The sequence below is a fragment of the Aquarana catesbeiana genome, linkage group LG09, assembly GCF_042186555.1.
Source record: "Aquarana catesbeiana isolate 2022-GZ linkage group LG09, ASM4218655v1, whole genome shotgun sequence".
Classification (NCBI taxonomy): Eukaryota; Metazoa; Chordata; class Amphibia; order Anura; family Ranidae; genus Aquarana; species Aquarana catesbeiana.
This window is the reverse complement of record NC_133332.1, coordinates 320,098,227-320,114,233: the sequence shown is the minus strand read 5'-3', so window position 1 is coordinate 320,114,233 and position 16,007 is coordinate 320,098,227. Positions and strand designations below refer to the sequence as shown.

The window sequence follows — 16,007 nt, the reverse complement described above, 5'->3', positions numbered from 1 at the left end:
TTTAAATCCATGAAAAACCTTCACCCAGCAGAGGAAATGGCCGAATAACATTGATTTGTGTCCCATTTGCACAGAAAAATTGTACAGTGCCTTGAAAAAGTATTCATACCCCTTGAAATTTCCCACATTTTGTTACAACCAAAAACGTAAATGTATTTTATTGGGATTTTATGTGATAGACCAACACAAAGTGACACATAATTGTGACGTGGAAGGAAAATGATAAATGATACAATAAATGTGTGAAAAGTGTGGGGGGGAGGGGCATTTGTATTCAGCCCCCTTTACTCTGATACCCCTAACTAAAATCTAGAGGAACCAATTGCCTTCAGAAGTCACCTAATTAGTAAATAGAGTCCACCTGTGTGTCATTTAATCTCAGTATAAATACAGCTGTTCTGTGAAGCCCTCAGAGGTTTGTTAGAGAACCTTAGTGAACAAACAGCATCATGAAGGCCAAGGAACACACCAGACAGGTCAGGGATAAAGTTGTGGAGAAGTATAAAGCAGGGTTAGGTTATAAAAATATCTCCCAAGCTTTGATCATCTCACGGAGCTCTGTTCAATCCATCATCGGAAAATGGAAAGAGTATGGCACAACTGCAAACCCACCAAGACATGGCCGTCCACCTAAACTGACCGGCCGGGCAAGGAGAGCATTCATCAGAGAAGAGCCAAGAGGTCCATGGTAACTCTGGAGGAGCTGCAGAGATCCACAGCTCAGGTGGGAGAATCTGTCCACAGGACAACTATTAGTCGTGTTCTCCACAAATCTGCCCTTTATGGAAGAGTGACAAGAAGAAAGACATTGGTGAAAGAAAGTCATAAGAAGTCCTGTTTGTAGTTTGTGAGAAGCCATGTGGAGGACACAGCAAACATGTGGAAGAAGGTGATCTGGTCAGAGGAGACCAAAATTCAACTTTATGGCCTAAAAGTAAAACGCTATGTGTGGGGAAAACTAACACTGCACATCACCCTGAACACACCATCCCCACCGTGAAACATGGTGGTGGCAGCATCATGTGGTGGGGATGGTTTTTCTCAGCAGGGACAGGGAAGCTGGTCAGAGTTGGTGGGAAGATGGATGGAGACAAATACAGGACAATCTTAGAAGAAAACCTGTTAGAGTCTACAAAAGACTTGAGACTGGGGCGGAGGTTCACCTTCCAGCAGGACAACGACCGAAACATCCAGCCAGAGCTACAATGGAATGGTTTAGATCAAAGCATATTCATGTGTTAGAATGGCCCAGTCACAGTCCAGACCTAAATCACATTGAGAATCTGTGGCAAGACTTGAAAATTGCTGTTCACAGACGCTCTCCATCCAATCTGACAGAGCTTGAGATATTTTACAATGTACATTCTCTTCGCAAAAGTGAATTGCTGTGCAAATTTTTCATAAATATAACCCACAGTGTGAACAACCTCCACAGAGTTTAAAATTAACTTTGTTTTGTAATTATTTTTTTTATATCCGTTCTTACATTTCATTGTCTCCTACGGCCACTTTGCAGCCACTTCCTGTCTCCATCCACTCCAGTGATTTCTCAGGGCGGGTTTTCTGATGGTGACCCCGGAGGGCCGTGTCTGTGTAATGGGTGCTGAGAAGGCCACTTGTAGTCTCTCTATGGGAAGCTTTTAGTGTTTATGTCACAGAATCTTAATTTGGGAAATAGGGGGCGAGCCTTGTCACCCCACAGCAGAGACCCGGTAAAGCACTTCCTGTTATAGGGAGACGACTTCAAAATTTATAATGAAAACTTTATTTTTTTTTACCGAAATGTAATTAACTGATTTAACCTAAAACCGATTTCCAGATCTGCATCATCTATAAGTTGGCATCTCTGGAATAGGAAGCATAGGCGTGCACACAGGGTGTGCCGGGAGTGCCTGGGCACACCCTAATCACCCACGTGTGGCACAGTTTCCCCTGTTGTAGACCACTGATATTCCATCAAAGCCCCTTAACGGAGCCTCTAAGGAAACTGCAAAATAATAATAAAAATAAAAACTGCTGACACCGTCAGTATATAATATATACACATGTACACACGCATGCAAATATGTTTGAGCTTTGGGGTGTGTGCCTATGCTAGGAAGTAGATGGTGATGCCTGAACAAAGATGGCGCCATAGGTGTGCACAGCCCCATTGCATTAGGGTGTGCACCCCCAAAGCTCCAACAACACACATGCCTTTCTCTGCACCCCCTGAAGAAGCGAGCTGTGTCTGGCGAAACGCGTCGGATACACCAGATACTTGTGTGTTATATTACTGCTATTTTATACATGTATTACTATTCTATTATAGGCACCTTTTTTTTATCGGTTTGGCATTTATTTATGCTGTTCATGCATGTATGATCTCTTTTGAATACATTTTTTAGACCGCACTTACTGCTGTTATGCTTATTGGCCAAACTGTGATCACCCCACTCAAAGGGCCAATTTCTGTTTTGTTGCATATTTCGGGGATGGAGGCGTCACTAGTGACACAAGACCTTTCTCTTTTTTTTTTCTCTGCAGCCTCAGTGAATGAATGGGAGGTGCTCTGTGCTGAGCGGCTTCCTGTTTACTCACAAGCGGAAGCATAGTAAACAGTTTTTAGTATGCTTCGGTTATGGTTGAACACAGTGAGTGAGCGTGTTCATTTAAAAAAAGGAAGGAGCCGGTAAATGACATATTGGTTCGCCCCTTCCCCCAATCTACATCCTGAAACATCCCCCCCCCCCCCCCCCGCAGCAGCCGGGGGGAGATGAGAGGAAAGGAGGGAAGCCAGCAGCACTGCGGTGGTGGTGGTGGTGAAAAACAACCCTCCAGCATTTCTAGCCCTGGCCATCTTGAATAAGGGCAGATGATTCACGTAGCATTTTACTTCCTGGGATTCATCTGCCCTTAGCTCAGACATGCAGACAGAAGGGTGTGCATAAGTGAGAACCCCCCCCCCTCCTCCTCCTGAAGACTCCTGGGATGTATGACATCATTTGCCTAGGCCAGAAAGCAGGAAGTAACTGAAGAAATGTAAAAAAAAATAAATAAAAAGTTTTTAAAACAAGTAAATATGATCTATTCTCTTCTCTATTTCCTAATGCTAGCAGCATGAGGATCACAAATAATGAGTGCTGATTGGGAGAGTGAAAAGTCAGCAGGTCTCTTGATGATGTCGCAGTCAACGTGGGGTGGCACGGGGGCTGAGAGGTGGCAAAATACAAGAGGATCTCGGCAGGACATCTCTGGATCTTCTGGGTGGGTGAGTATCAGAAATGTGCCACCAAGTAAGTGGGGGGAGGGGAAGAAGTGGCTGAAGGTCCCCTTTAGGCAAATGGCCATAGCTGGTGTCTGAGGAACATTGGTGGAGGGACGGATGAAACTTTGTTATCCTGATAACTTCTCATCAATCTAATTCATTTCTACTGATGGTAAAGCAGACTTGTTTTCCGTCAGCGTTGAAGCCTTTTGCTGGGGCGGGGGTTTCAGGGGCCACCTTGCTGCTCCTGGTCCTGCATGCCATGCAAAGCTTTCTATCTCGTCTTTTGTGGACGTAACATATAACGGATATTAGGGTGAAGGATCCGGAAAGAACGATGACCGCAATCTTGAGGTAACCATCGTCCATCGGGCGGGTGCAGCGATAATCGTGACGGGTGTCGTTAATGGGGACGCTTCTCTCGCTCTTTGCGTAGACGCAATGTGCTTTCTCAAGATCCCGAACGTCTACCTTAGCCGCCAGTAGGAGATCCAGCCATGCCAGCCAGCAGCAATCGAGTGGATTACCACTGATGGAAACATATCTGAGGCTGTCCTTCCATTGGGAAGCCGTCGCTTCATTTAGAGTCTTCAGAGAATTATTTCGAAGGTCTAAACTCTCGATTGAGGAGCATTTCAAACCAGATGGAACTCTAGTGAGCTGATTATTGGATGCCTCCAAAGACCTTAAGGACTGTAGACATGGAAGGTTCATCTGAGAGTCCTCCATCCCGTTGCTGTCGACTGAAAGCACCTGCAAGGATTGGCTCAGCTCGTCCAGGGCCGTCTCTTGTATCTCTAACGTTGGATTATGGGATAGATCTAGAGATACTAGAGGTGTCCGGTCAAACACACGGGGCGGAAGATGCGTTATGTTGTTCTTTTGTAAGTTTAAGTAATGAAGATTAGGAGCACCAGAAAACGTACTGCAGCCCTGCTGATTTATTGCAGGTCTCTTCTTTCTAATGGCATGGCTTGAGCAAAATCCAATCTTGTTGCTTTTAAGATTAATATGCTCAATTTCGGGCAGGAAATTAAATATCCATTTCGGGATGAAGTGAATAGAATTGGCTTGAAGATCTATAACCTTTAATAATTGCAAAGTTACATCCAAGCCTTTTATGGTCTCCGAGACCTTTGTGGCCATCAGGTTCTGAAGGCAGTTCCCGGAAAGCAATAAATGACTAAGTTTTCTCATTTTGGATAAATAACTCCAGGGAAACGCGGCCAATTGGTTGCTGCTCAGATCCAAATGTCTTACATTTGATAATCGTGAAAAGGAATTTTCAATGGCCGTTGGCAAGTCCAAGTCTGCAGCGGCTTCGTACCATGACCAGCCCTCGCCGTCGTCTTCTTCTGTCGCATTGGATAAAGGGACCAGGTCGGCGATGTCGTTTCCGGAGAGGTTGACGTGTTGCACCATCTGGAATCCGGTCAGAACTGGAAAATGCCGAAGATTGTTGCGGCTGAGGTCTAGGCTGATTAGCTGATGGTGTTCTCCAGCTTCTTTCGTGAGAAAGAACTCAATGATATTGGAGCTCAGGTTCAGAGAGTGCAGCTGGTGTAGATCAAAGCTTGAAATGCATCGAATGGCGTTTTCAGCGAGGTTCAAAACTCGCAGATCCTTCAGTGAGTCAAAAGTACCACTTTGTATCTCATCTATGAAGTTATTGGACAGATCCAACTCTGATAGCCGAGGAATTCCATCAAACATTCCAGGGAACAGAAACACAATAGCATTCCGTGATAGGTCTAGATGAACTAGTGAAGTAACGTTTGATAAGTAACAGAGCACCGCCTCACCGTCCAAGTTGTTGTTTGCGAAGCTCAATCTTCTGAGGCTCCGCATGCCGTCGAAGACTCCTCTGTGAGAGGCAGAACACTTGTGCAGCCTGTTGGAGGCCAGGTTCAGAGAATGGAGGCTGGTCAGAGAGTTCAGGGCTCCAGGCTCGATGGTTTCCAGGTGATTGTGGTGAAGATCCATATCCTCGAGGTTGTGCAGCCTTGACATGGATGCAGCGGTCAGGTTCTGAATGAAGTTGTAGGACAGATCTAATTTCCTTATTCTGTCTGGCAGATGTGCGGGTACGGAGTACAAGGAGAGGCCAGGCAATCCATCGTAGGTGAACCCTGTGGGGCGAGGGGGAAATAACAAATCATGAATTCATTGGGAATACCAATCTTATTGAGATGTACAATGCATATATATATATATATACGGTTATGTAGGACATTTTGACCCTTATTTATGAAAGGATCTGTAATCACCGACCAGATTAAAACCTAGCAGTGGAAATATTTAAATATTGCATATTTTGACAGTAAAAAAACAAGCCCCCCCCCCCTGACATCCCTACCTGATTTTAAAACCGACTCCAGATTTTCTTTTTTATTAATCAACCCTTTCGCACTGCGAAAGTTAAAAGTTTGTTACATCTAGGGGCTACACCCCCCCCCACTCTGGCCGCCTTTTGGTATGGTCCTTCTCTTCCTGAAGCTCCGGGCTGTGGGTGGAGCCTTGTTGGCATCACCATGTACAATACAGGGACAGTAACCCTGCATTGTAAGTCATTTACACCTTTTTCACCCCCCCCCCCAGACATAAGGGTGTGGGGGTTGGGGTTGGGGGTCGGTGGGGGTTATAGGCGAGGGGTGGATGGAGCAAAAGAGATTCTAAAGTCCAGTTTCTTACAGCTTTTTTACACCTACTGTGGGTTTACATTACTAGGCTGACGAGATCCTCTTCTTCTAGAAAAATCCAGTGCCTGTGTTGTGAACTCTGAAAATGAATTTTGTCACAATGCTTGTAGATACAGAGGTGAATGAGAACTTTGAGGTTTTACTGATCGATCGGAATATGTAAATACTTTTAGTGTTCATGATCTGGCCATGGGTTGACTTTAAAGTGACATTTAAAAGGTCTTTGTTATTTAAAAAATAAAAAAAAATGTTCTACTTAAATGCTCTGTGTAATGGTTTTGCACAGAGCAGCCCCGATCCCCCTCCTCCTTCTCCTCCTCTTTTCAGGTCCCCCGCCAGTGCTCCCGGCCCCTCCTTTATCAGCCAGTTACCACAATACCAAGCAACTTGCTATGGAGGCACTGGTGTGTTCTCACTCCCGAGTCCCGCTCTACGCATCCATAAGACAGACAGAGCCGCGGCACAGCCCCGCCCCCTGCTCTCTCCTCATTGGCTCACTGGCTGTGATCGACAGTAGCGGGAGCCGATGGTTCCCTCTGCTGTCTCAGCCAACGAGGACTGAGAGAACCCGGGAGAAGCTCCGCTCTCGTGCACATCACCAGATCGAGAGAGAGATTGGAGGGGGCTAGGTGGGGGGGGTCGCTGCATACAGGGAATGCATGAAGGTGAAAAACCTCGAGCCTTTAAAATGGTTATAAACCCTTCCAGTGACTAGACTCGGCGGATACACAGAGATTCAACAAATCCTCCCACATGAGTTGTACCTGTTTATCTGCGGCTCGTTTTAAAGTCCAGAATTTTTACACAGCATTTCTCATCTCTGGAAAGCAGGGGGTGGGGATCTGACGTTACGCACCGCACAGTAGGGAGCTGAGTGTAATCTGAGACCTGAGTGAAGGGATGGACACCCCCCCACCCCCTCTGCACAGTCTGGTGGGGGAACACGCACAGCTGAGGCTGTCAGTCACCTGCTCTGACTCTGCAAATAGAATAGCAGAGCAATGAATGAGAGCGCGGGCAGAAATCACACTCGGTGCTTTGAATAGAGCCAAGTACACACCATAGAAGGATATGCTTTGTTCATCTTTTTTTTGTTTTTTTTTTTTAGAGGTTTACCACAATTTTAAGAGAACTCTCACTGTTCTCTACATAGTGATGAAGTGTCGGAAAAGTTTCACTTTTTCCATTTCTAAGCAGAAGAGCCAAAAAAGGATAAAAAAATAGAGAGATATAAAAGACGTCATTTCACTTTAATATCACATTTCCCTTTTCCAGAGAAAACCGGCAAAAGTAACTTTATATAGTCTGACGAGGATCACCGATTGTGTCATCCATCCGTCACACAGCAGTATAACCCTCATCATCCTCTCCTGTATTATTATAGGGAGATGGAAAACAAATACATCTTCTATATACTACATGTATGTATATATATATATATGTGTGTGTAATATATATATATATATATATATATATATATATATATATACATACACATATATACATAGAGTGTGTGTAATATATATATATATATATATATATATATATATATATATATATATATATGTATTGGGACGCCTGCCTTTACACACACATGAACTTTAATGACACCCCAGTCTTAGTCTGTAGGGTTCAATATTGAGTTGGCTCCGCCCTTTGCAGCTATAACAGCTTCAACTCTTCTGGGAAGGCCGTCCACAAGGTTTAGGAGGGTGTCTATGGGAATGTTTGACCATTCTTCCAGAAGAGCATTTGTGAGGTCAGGCAACTGATGTTGGACGAGAAGGCCTGGCTCACAGTCTCCGCTCTATTTCATCCCAAAGGTGTTCTATCAGAGTTGAGGTCAGGACTCTGCGCAGGCCAGTCAACTTCCTCCAACCCAAACTCGCTCATCCAGGTCTTTATGGACCTTGCTTTGTGCACTGGTGGGCAGTCATGTTGGAACAGGAAGGGGCCGTCCCTAAACTGTTCCCACAAAGTTGGGAGCATGAAATTGTCCAAAATGTCTTGGTATGCTGATGCCTTAAGAGTTCCCTTCACTGGAACTAGGGGGCCAAGCCCAACCCCTGAAAAACAACCCCCCACCATAATCCCCCCTCCACCCCCCACATCATAATCTCCCCCCCCCCCCCCACACCATAATCCCCCCTCCACCAAATGATTTGGACCAGTGCACAAAGCAAGGTCCATAAAGACACGGATGAGCGAGTTTGGGGTGGAGGAACTTGACTGGCCTGCACAGAGCCCTGACCTCAACCCGACAGAACACCTTTTGAGATGAATTAGAGTGGAGACTGTGAGCCAGGCCTTCTCGTCCAACATCAGTGTCTGACCTCACAAATGCTCTTCTGGAAGAATGGTCAAACATTCCCATAGACACCCTCCTAAACCTTGTGGACGGCCTTCCCAGAAGAGTTGAAGCTGTTATAGCGGCAAAGGGCGGAGCCAACTCAATATTGAACCCTCCGGACTGAGACTGGGATGTCATTAAAGTTTGTGTGTGTGTAAAGGCAGGCGTCCCAATACTTTTGGTAATATAGTGTGTATGTCCAATATATATTTTGTAATAAGAGACTTTTCAAACCCCACATTAACATCAGTATAACAGGATTTATTTTATAAATACATCATGATTAAAACAATGTTCCCACATCAGTATATCCCATTCATTTACAGTAGTTGTCCCTTGTGGGAACATGGAGAATGTATGAAGACTCGGGGATCAAAGGTAACAATGTGTCAGCCATGTATGGTTTTTATGTTAACATTGTTTTAATTATGTATGAATATAAAATCTTTTTATAATTGTTGTATATGTGGTATGTGGTGTCTGAGAAGTCATATATTTTGTATAACGCCGTATTATGGTTAACTTATAGAGGAATTCCAGGCTAGAACTAATTCAGCTTAAATATGCCCCCATCTTCATTCTAAATCCTATTGACTCCCCCTCCCCCCCCCCCCCTCAATAGAAGGAAGATGGTTATACTTGCCTATTCTCAGGGCGCTCCGGTCACGTCACGTCACGTCATCGGCGGCGGCTTCAGGGAAGAGGAGGGACAGCCGACAACAGACGCCCCATAGTAAGTCTATGGGTGATAGTACCGCCCAGGAATTCCATCCGTTGTCGGCGATCACTTCTCTCCCCGGAAGCTAAACACGTTCATAATAGGTGAAGTAATTAGTACAATAAAATATTCGAGGGTGGTTACGGATTCCCTCTATTTATTGCACTTATGTATTAACTTGTCTATTCCCCTAGTTGAGTTGAGTTGAATCTTAATATAGCGCGGTCTTACCCCGAAGTGTCCCGACGCGCATAGTTAGCTAGTCCATTAAAACTCTGATCACATGTTGCTGTTGATATCACTATAATGCAAGGTTAGCTATGAAATCAAGCACACTTCTTAATAAAACTAAGTCTTATTTACTTCCCAAGAGTATAGGAAAATGCTAACATGAACATTTCTAAAGAAAGATATTACAAACATATACCAACAGAACACATAATACAAGAATATCAAAGATACTTATCACAATGCTTTCCTCGAGGCTTTGTATCGTCAGGCTGGGCCCAGATGACAAAAAGGCACAAGCCAGGAGCGATAAGGGTAGAGACAGAGATAACTCTCTCACTCGTTCAGTCTTTTATACTTCAATCATATACCATCCAAACCCAACCCCATTGCCATCCCATCTAGACTTTAGACAAATCAGTATTTATGGGGCAGTCCTCAACAGATTGTATTACTGTCCGTCCTGCTGTATTGGCCTCTAGGGGCAGCATTGTCCATGTATCCTGTCTCTATATCCTAGGTCAATCTTCAATCCTAGCTGGCCCTTTGATCTTCTGTAGCAGGACATTCATCAATCATCTTGTCAGCTATGGTCCCTTTCAAGTTTGCATTATAGCAACAGAGGGTCTGGAGCCAAGAGCTGTTCAAAGATATTCCAGACCGCCCCCAGGAAAGCAAAGGCTTGGTTGTATCAACCAGAAAGAAACTCCAGAAATATGATATTAAATCATGTTGCCTTCTAACAATAGGTGAATATAAGCATGTTCCTTCTACAGGGGTAGTTAGAAGGGAGGTGGGAACTAGTCAGTTCTAGCCCAGACTTCTACTTTAACCCCTTCAATACAGGGCCGAAAGGGGGGCATTTCCCCCGGGTGAAAGAATGTCTAGCTTCACCACTGCTTCAATGCCGGACACTTTCTCCCCCTTCCTGCCCAGGACAACTTTCAGCTTTCAGCGCTGTCACACTTTGAATGACAATTGCGCGGTCATGCAACACTGTACCCATGTGACATTTGTATAATTTTTTTCACACAAATAGAGCTTATTTTTGGTAGCATTTAATCACCACTGCGTTTTTTTTTTATTTTAAATTAAACAAATGAAAAAAGACCAAACATTTTGAAAAATAAATGACCCCCTGTCATTACCCCTCCAGTCATCAGATTGCTAGTCATGATGGGGGCAGCTCTGACATGAGGAAGCAAAGCCCTGCTCCTCTACCAAGATGGCTGCCTTCACATTGAGACACCTAGTAGAACAATGGCATTGTAGGTCAGTAATAGGGAAAGGATTCGTTGAAGAGCGACCATGTCAGGGGCTTACCGTAGTGAGACGGAGGTAATTCCTAGTGCGGTACTGCTCACTGTACCGGAGGACCTGAAGTGCGAGGATCTCCCTGCTTCTGCTTCATCTATTCTGTGGATCTGTGCTTCCTGCACCTCTGTCATTACCCCTCCAGTCATCAGATTGCTAGTCATGATGGGGGCAGCTCTGACATAAGGAAACAAAGCCCTGCTCCTCTACCAAGATGTCCAACTTTCTAAACCTTTCCTGTGGTCATTTTAAGGTCCAACCACCAAGGTGAGAATGTGTTAACAAGGGAAGGTGGTTATTATATAGAATATTTGTGTGTAGCACCCTGGTGTTTAGGCAGGGTTGCTAGTAAATGTAGTTTGCCAGGTAGTAGTTGCCCTGGTTAATTGTTAGTAGATCCACTGATTCCGCTCTAGTTCTGGACTTGCTGCACCTTTTCTCTTCTGTCGCTAGGTGGCGTTATGCTGGTGACCTTAGATAGACAAGGGCTTAGCAAGGTCAGGTTATGAATGGATGGGGTGTCTCAGCCAATTGACGGGAGTCTCTTTAGCTCCTTGGCCTGCTGGGAGAGCCTTTTTATTTGGGCGGAGTCAGGTGACCGGGGTTCTGTGCCACCTGGACGGCTGTCTGGGTGGTCGTGTGTTATGCTGCTAGGCCGGAAGCCTAAGGCCTGTCCCGGGGACATCTGGCTATTAGGCTGTCTGAGGGCCTATCCAGAAGCAGGAGAAGCAGCGTAGGGTTGGGACTGCAGGTTTGGAGTCCAACCGAGAGCAACGGTTCAGCCAGACGCGGAACCAGTTGTGGTGGGGGGTAGAGGGGAAGCTGTCGCCACTAAGGGAGCATCCACCTTGTTACCGGAGACCACTGTGAGTAGCTGGAGCCAGTACCAGAGCAGTCTTCTCACCAACCAGGGATGGTGAAGAAGTGGGAAAAGTGCCAAGCCGGGGACCCAGCGGGACAGCGGAGTTGACGCTTGTGGAGCATCAGTGAGTGCCAGGCCAGGGACCTAGCGGGACAGCAGAGTTGACGCTTGTGGAGCATCAGTGAGTGCCAAGCCAGGGACCCAGCAGGGAACCGGGGGTGACGCTTGAAGCAGATACCGAGTTATGGAAGTGGAGAAGCTCCAGGTATCCAGTGGCGATTGGGTCTGAGCGAGTAGTTGGAGACTTGAAGCTTAGTGAGTGAAGACCTACAGTGAGAGACTGTAGAGTACGAGGAGAACTATCTGTGTTACCTATAATTAAATACAACTACTGTTAGTGACTGTTACAAGATTTGTTGCTATAGGAGACAGAGGTCCTACCTATACAGAAGTGGTATCCGGCTGGAGGCCTTCCACTGTATAGCTGTCTAGTCTCGGAGTCTGCCAATTAACATTGCATCTACTTAAGGGTGTCCTGGCACTAACCCTCTCTCCCACAGTTCTGTTAAGAGACAATAAATCTCTTTTGCATTCAAAAAGTGTCTGGCGCCCATCACTCCATCTTGCATTACACCCACCATGCCTTGTAACCCACTCTACGAAGACGGATGTCAGCTCTCCCTAACTCTGGAGGTCACCATTAGGCCTTTTGGAGGTCCGGGACCTTGCTACATGTGCACTACAGGAGTAGGTGCAATGAAAAATCTGGACTGCCGCACTCCGGATTGGAATAATAAAGGTAAAATCTTCTTTATTGAAAAAATGACATGGTATAAAATGCGTACATTGCTCTGTTGAAGTGATACAGCATAACCGCTGACGCGTTTCACGCTCCCATAGAGCGCTTACTCATAGCTGGTTTGTGAAACGCATCAGCGGTTATGCTGTATCACTTCAACAGAGCAATGTACGCATTTTATACCATGTCATTTTTTCAATAAAGAAGATTTTACCTTTGATATTCCAATCCGGAGTGCGGCAGTCCAGATTTTTCATTGCACCTATACCATTGGAATAGCAATCGCCAGCACCTGGAGCTCTCACAATTCACCCAGCGGAGGACGGGAAATTCAAACCCAGTTACCTGGAGCGGTGGTCACCAACCTGCACTACAGGAGTGGTCAATACTTCAAACAACTCTCGCACATGGACTTTATTATTTGAGTCTTTTTTTTTGACATATCAATTGGAATTTTAGAAGTTTTCGACTTTGAAAGACTGTTCTTCTCAGTTATTGTTCACATAATTTTCACTATATGTTTTTCAAGTGCGGTATATTTGGTTCTTTGTAGAAAGTGAGGGTAAACGTACCCAGCGTAGAAGCAGTCAGCGATAAATTACCACCCAAGGTTCTACTCCTCCCCCGTTCTTAACAAAAGCTTAAAAAATTGGCTTCAGTTATTTGACCCCAACAAAAACCGCAGTCTTCCTTCCATACATTCATCTGTCATCAATTACCTGCCAATCGTATATCTGACCAGAGGAGCACATTGGGGTATAACAAAGAATTTGGTGTATTATTGTGCCAGATAATATTGATATATATGATTTAATATGTAGTAAAAAGACTTGGCAGGCTTGGTTTCTGGCAGGCACACATCATACATAGATAGCGGTCAGATATCGGTCAGAATCGTAAAGATACAGAAGGTGAGGAGCGCGGGAGCATCCTCGCTGGGTGAACTCTGTGTGAGGAGGATGTTTAGAGAATGGTTATAGAATATGATATTGCAGCTTTAGATTTAGGGCTATGACTGCAGGCAGTACGCTACATTTTGGGGACACCTGACCATTACACCTACCTGTATGATGGAAAGTTTGTGGCGATCCCTCCAAATGACAGAGGTTGGGTGTTTCCTGTGTACAAAGCCAGCTCCAAAAAAGACATGGTTTGACCAGTCTGGTGTAGAGGAACTCCATTGTCTTGCAAAAGAGACTTGACCTCATCCCTACTTTTGAATGGCCTTTGATATAAAGTCTTCTCATCCAACATCAGTACTTGCCCTTAACCCTACGGAACACCTCTGGGATCGGGTCTTCTCATCCCAAAGGTATTCGGGAAGTTCGAGGTCATGGAGGAACTCAAGTGTCCTGCACACAGCCCTAACCCCAAACCTGCTGAACACCTTTTGGGATGAATTGGAAAGCCAATTGTGAGCCAGGCCTTCCTCTTCAACATCAGTATCTGACCTCATAAATCGCCTCATATAGTTACATAGTTACATAGTAGGTGAGGTTGAAAAAAGACACAAGTCCATCCTATGAACATATTCCCATAGACACCCTCCAAAATCTTGTGGAAAGCCTTCCCAGAAGCATGGAGGATGTCATAGTCACTAAGGGGGCAACTCAATATTAATGGCCATGGGGAGATAGGAAGCAACTCCATAAAGACATGGTGTGACCAGTTTGGTGTTGACGGACTCAAGTGTCCTACACAGAGCCCTGACGTCATCCCTACTGAACACCTTTGGGATGAATTGGAAAGCCAATTGTGGGCAAGGTTTTCTCATTCAGCATCAGTACCAGAGCTCAATGACCTCAGCTTGAATGCTGGTTTGGTTGAACAGGTACAAATGCCCACAGAGCCCCAACCTTAATCTTGCTGAACGCTTTTGGGGTGAGTTGGAGATGGTGAGTAAGGTCTTCTCATCCAGCGTAAGTACCTGATTAATGTCCAAGAATCTCATATTGGTATGATGGTCAGGAGTCAAGGCTTTCAGATGTCCTGACCTCAGCTCTACTGAACACCTTCGGGATGAATTGGAATGCCAATTGTGAGCCAGGTCTTCTCATCCAACATCAGTACCTGACCTCACAAATGGGCACAAATTCCTGCACCCTCCAAAATCTTGTTGAAAGTCTTCCCAGAAGAGTGGAGGATGGTATAGCCACAAATAATGGGATGTCCAACAAGCTCATACAGGTATGATGGTTAGAGTGGAGGATGTCATAGTCACTAAGGGGGACAACTCCATACTAATGGCCATAGAGAGATGGGGGGCAACCCCATAAAGACATGGTGTGACCAGTTTGGTGTGGAGGAATTCGAGTGTCCTGCACAGAACCCTGACCTCAACCCTACTGATCACCTTTGGGATGAATTGAAATGGTGAGCCAGGTCTTCTCATCCATCATGAGCTCATAAAAGCATGAACTGCCAGTGCCATTTGCCCTGGCATGCTGAGCCTTGGGCAAATGGCACTGGCAGGTACTCATCCATCATGAGTACCTGACCTCACAAATGCCCACAGACACCCTTCAAAATCTTAAGGAAAGCCTTCCCAGAAGAGTGGAGGATGTTCTAACCACAACAGGGGCACTTCCAAATGATTACACATAGTTTTAAAATATGATATCCAACAAGCTCAAAGCCCCGATCTCAACCCTACTAAATGCCGTTTGTGAGCCAGGTCTTTTCCACCAACATCAGTACCTGACCTCACAAATGGGCACAAATTCCCACAGACACCCTCCAAAATCGTGGGTAAAGTCTTCCCAGGAGACTGAAAAATGTTCTAGCCCCAAAGAGGGAGGCAACACCATAGTAGAAGGCCATGGGGGGAAAGGGGGCAGTTCCACAGCAATGGCTACGGTGGGCAGCTTCGTGTTAATGACCATGGTTTTGGAATGGGATGTCCAACAAGCCCATAAAAGCCTGAACTGCCAGTTCCATTTGCCCTTGGTGTGCCCCAGGTCCCTAACTGTCCTCCTATCCTCTCTCTCCTCTCTCCACAAAAAGTGTTCTTTTGGTTACACTATTCCAGAAGATGGAAGTTAGAAGTACATACCTGGACGCACGTTCGAGCCGGTTGATCAGGTTCTGCGTTCGCCTGGCATGACACGATTAGTAGAAAGTGAGATGTCCATAGACACCATCTCCGCGCCTCTCCCCGGGACGGCATTCTGCGCACGCCACATCTTCTTCTGATCTATTTATGTGCGCCGTGGAAGGAAGGAAACATCAGGGGAATACAGATAATCTCATGTATGTGAACACATGGCAGGCCGGGGCTTTTCACAGCACAAAACAAAAGTCAGTTGCAGAAACGACACGAGGAAGATCAAAGCTGACACTTTTTTAAGTAATTAAAAGAAAACCCCAAAAAAACATAAAATAGGTCACTAAGCCCAATACAAAAATTGAATCTAATACTTCATAGGTGGTTGCCCAAAAACTTTTGAATTGGAATGTATATGCTGAAAATGAGATGTTCTTCGTAACACTTCTTCCTTTATGAGGGTGGCAGTGCTGGGTTTACATGGCCACCCACCTTGGCGCGTTCATAAGAAAGGACAATATTCTTATACACCAATGTACCCCATACTCCTTCACATAGGATGTGGGGGGGGGGCAGTATCTGAGGGCCACCTTATTATTAAAGGGGGGCTTCCAGATTTCACTAAGCTCCCCACAGGCCCCAACAACCACCAGGAAAGGGTTGTGGGGAAGAGAGGCCCCTATCTTCATCAACAAGGGGACAAGTGGCTTTTAATCCTGTCCTGCCTGGGGGTGAAACTAATGTTAA

The 16,007-nt window shown here is 45.4% G+C and overlaps 1 protein-coding gene across 1 annotated transcript; it reads right to left on the bottom strand.

The window, feature by feature from the left end:
* Nucleotides 1–546: 546 nt before the first annotated feature.
* On the bottom strand, nt 547–15,405 carry LOC141108818 (transforming growth factor beta activator LRRC32-like). Its single transcript, XM_073600774.1, has 2 exons — nt 15,270–15,405; nt 547–5,376 (listed from the first exon to the last, which is right to left on the bottom strand). The coding sequence occupies exon 2, from the start codon at nt 5,255–5,257 to the stop codon at nt 3,395–3,397; it is 1,863 nt and encodes a 620-aa protein (XP_073456875.1). The 5' UTR covers nt 5,258–5,376; nt 15,270–15,405; the 3' UTR covers nt 547–3,394.
* Between the last annotated feature and the right edge of the window lie 602 nt (nt 15,406–16,007).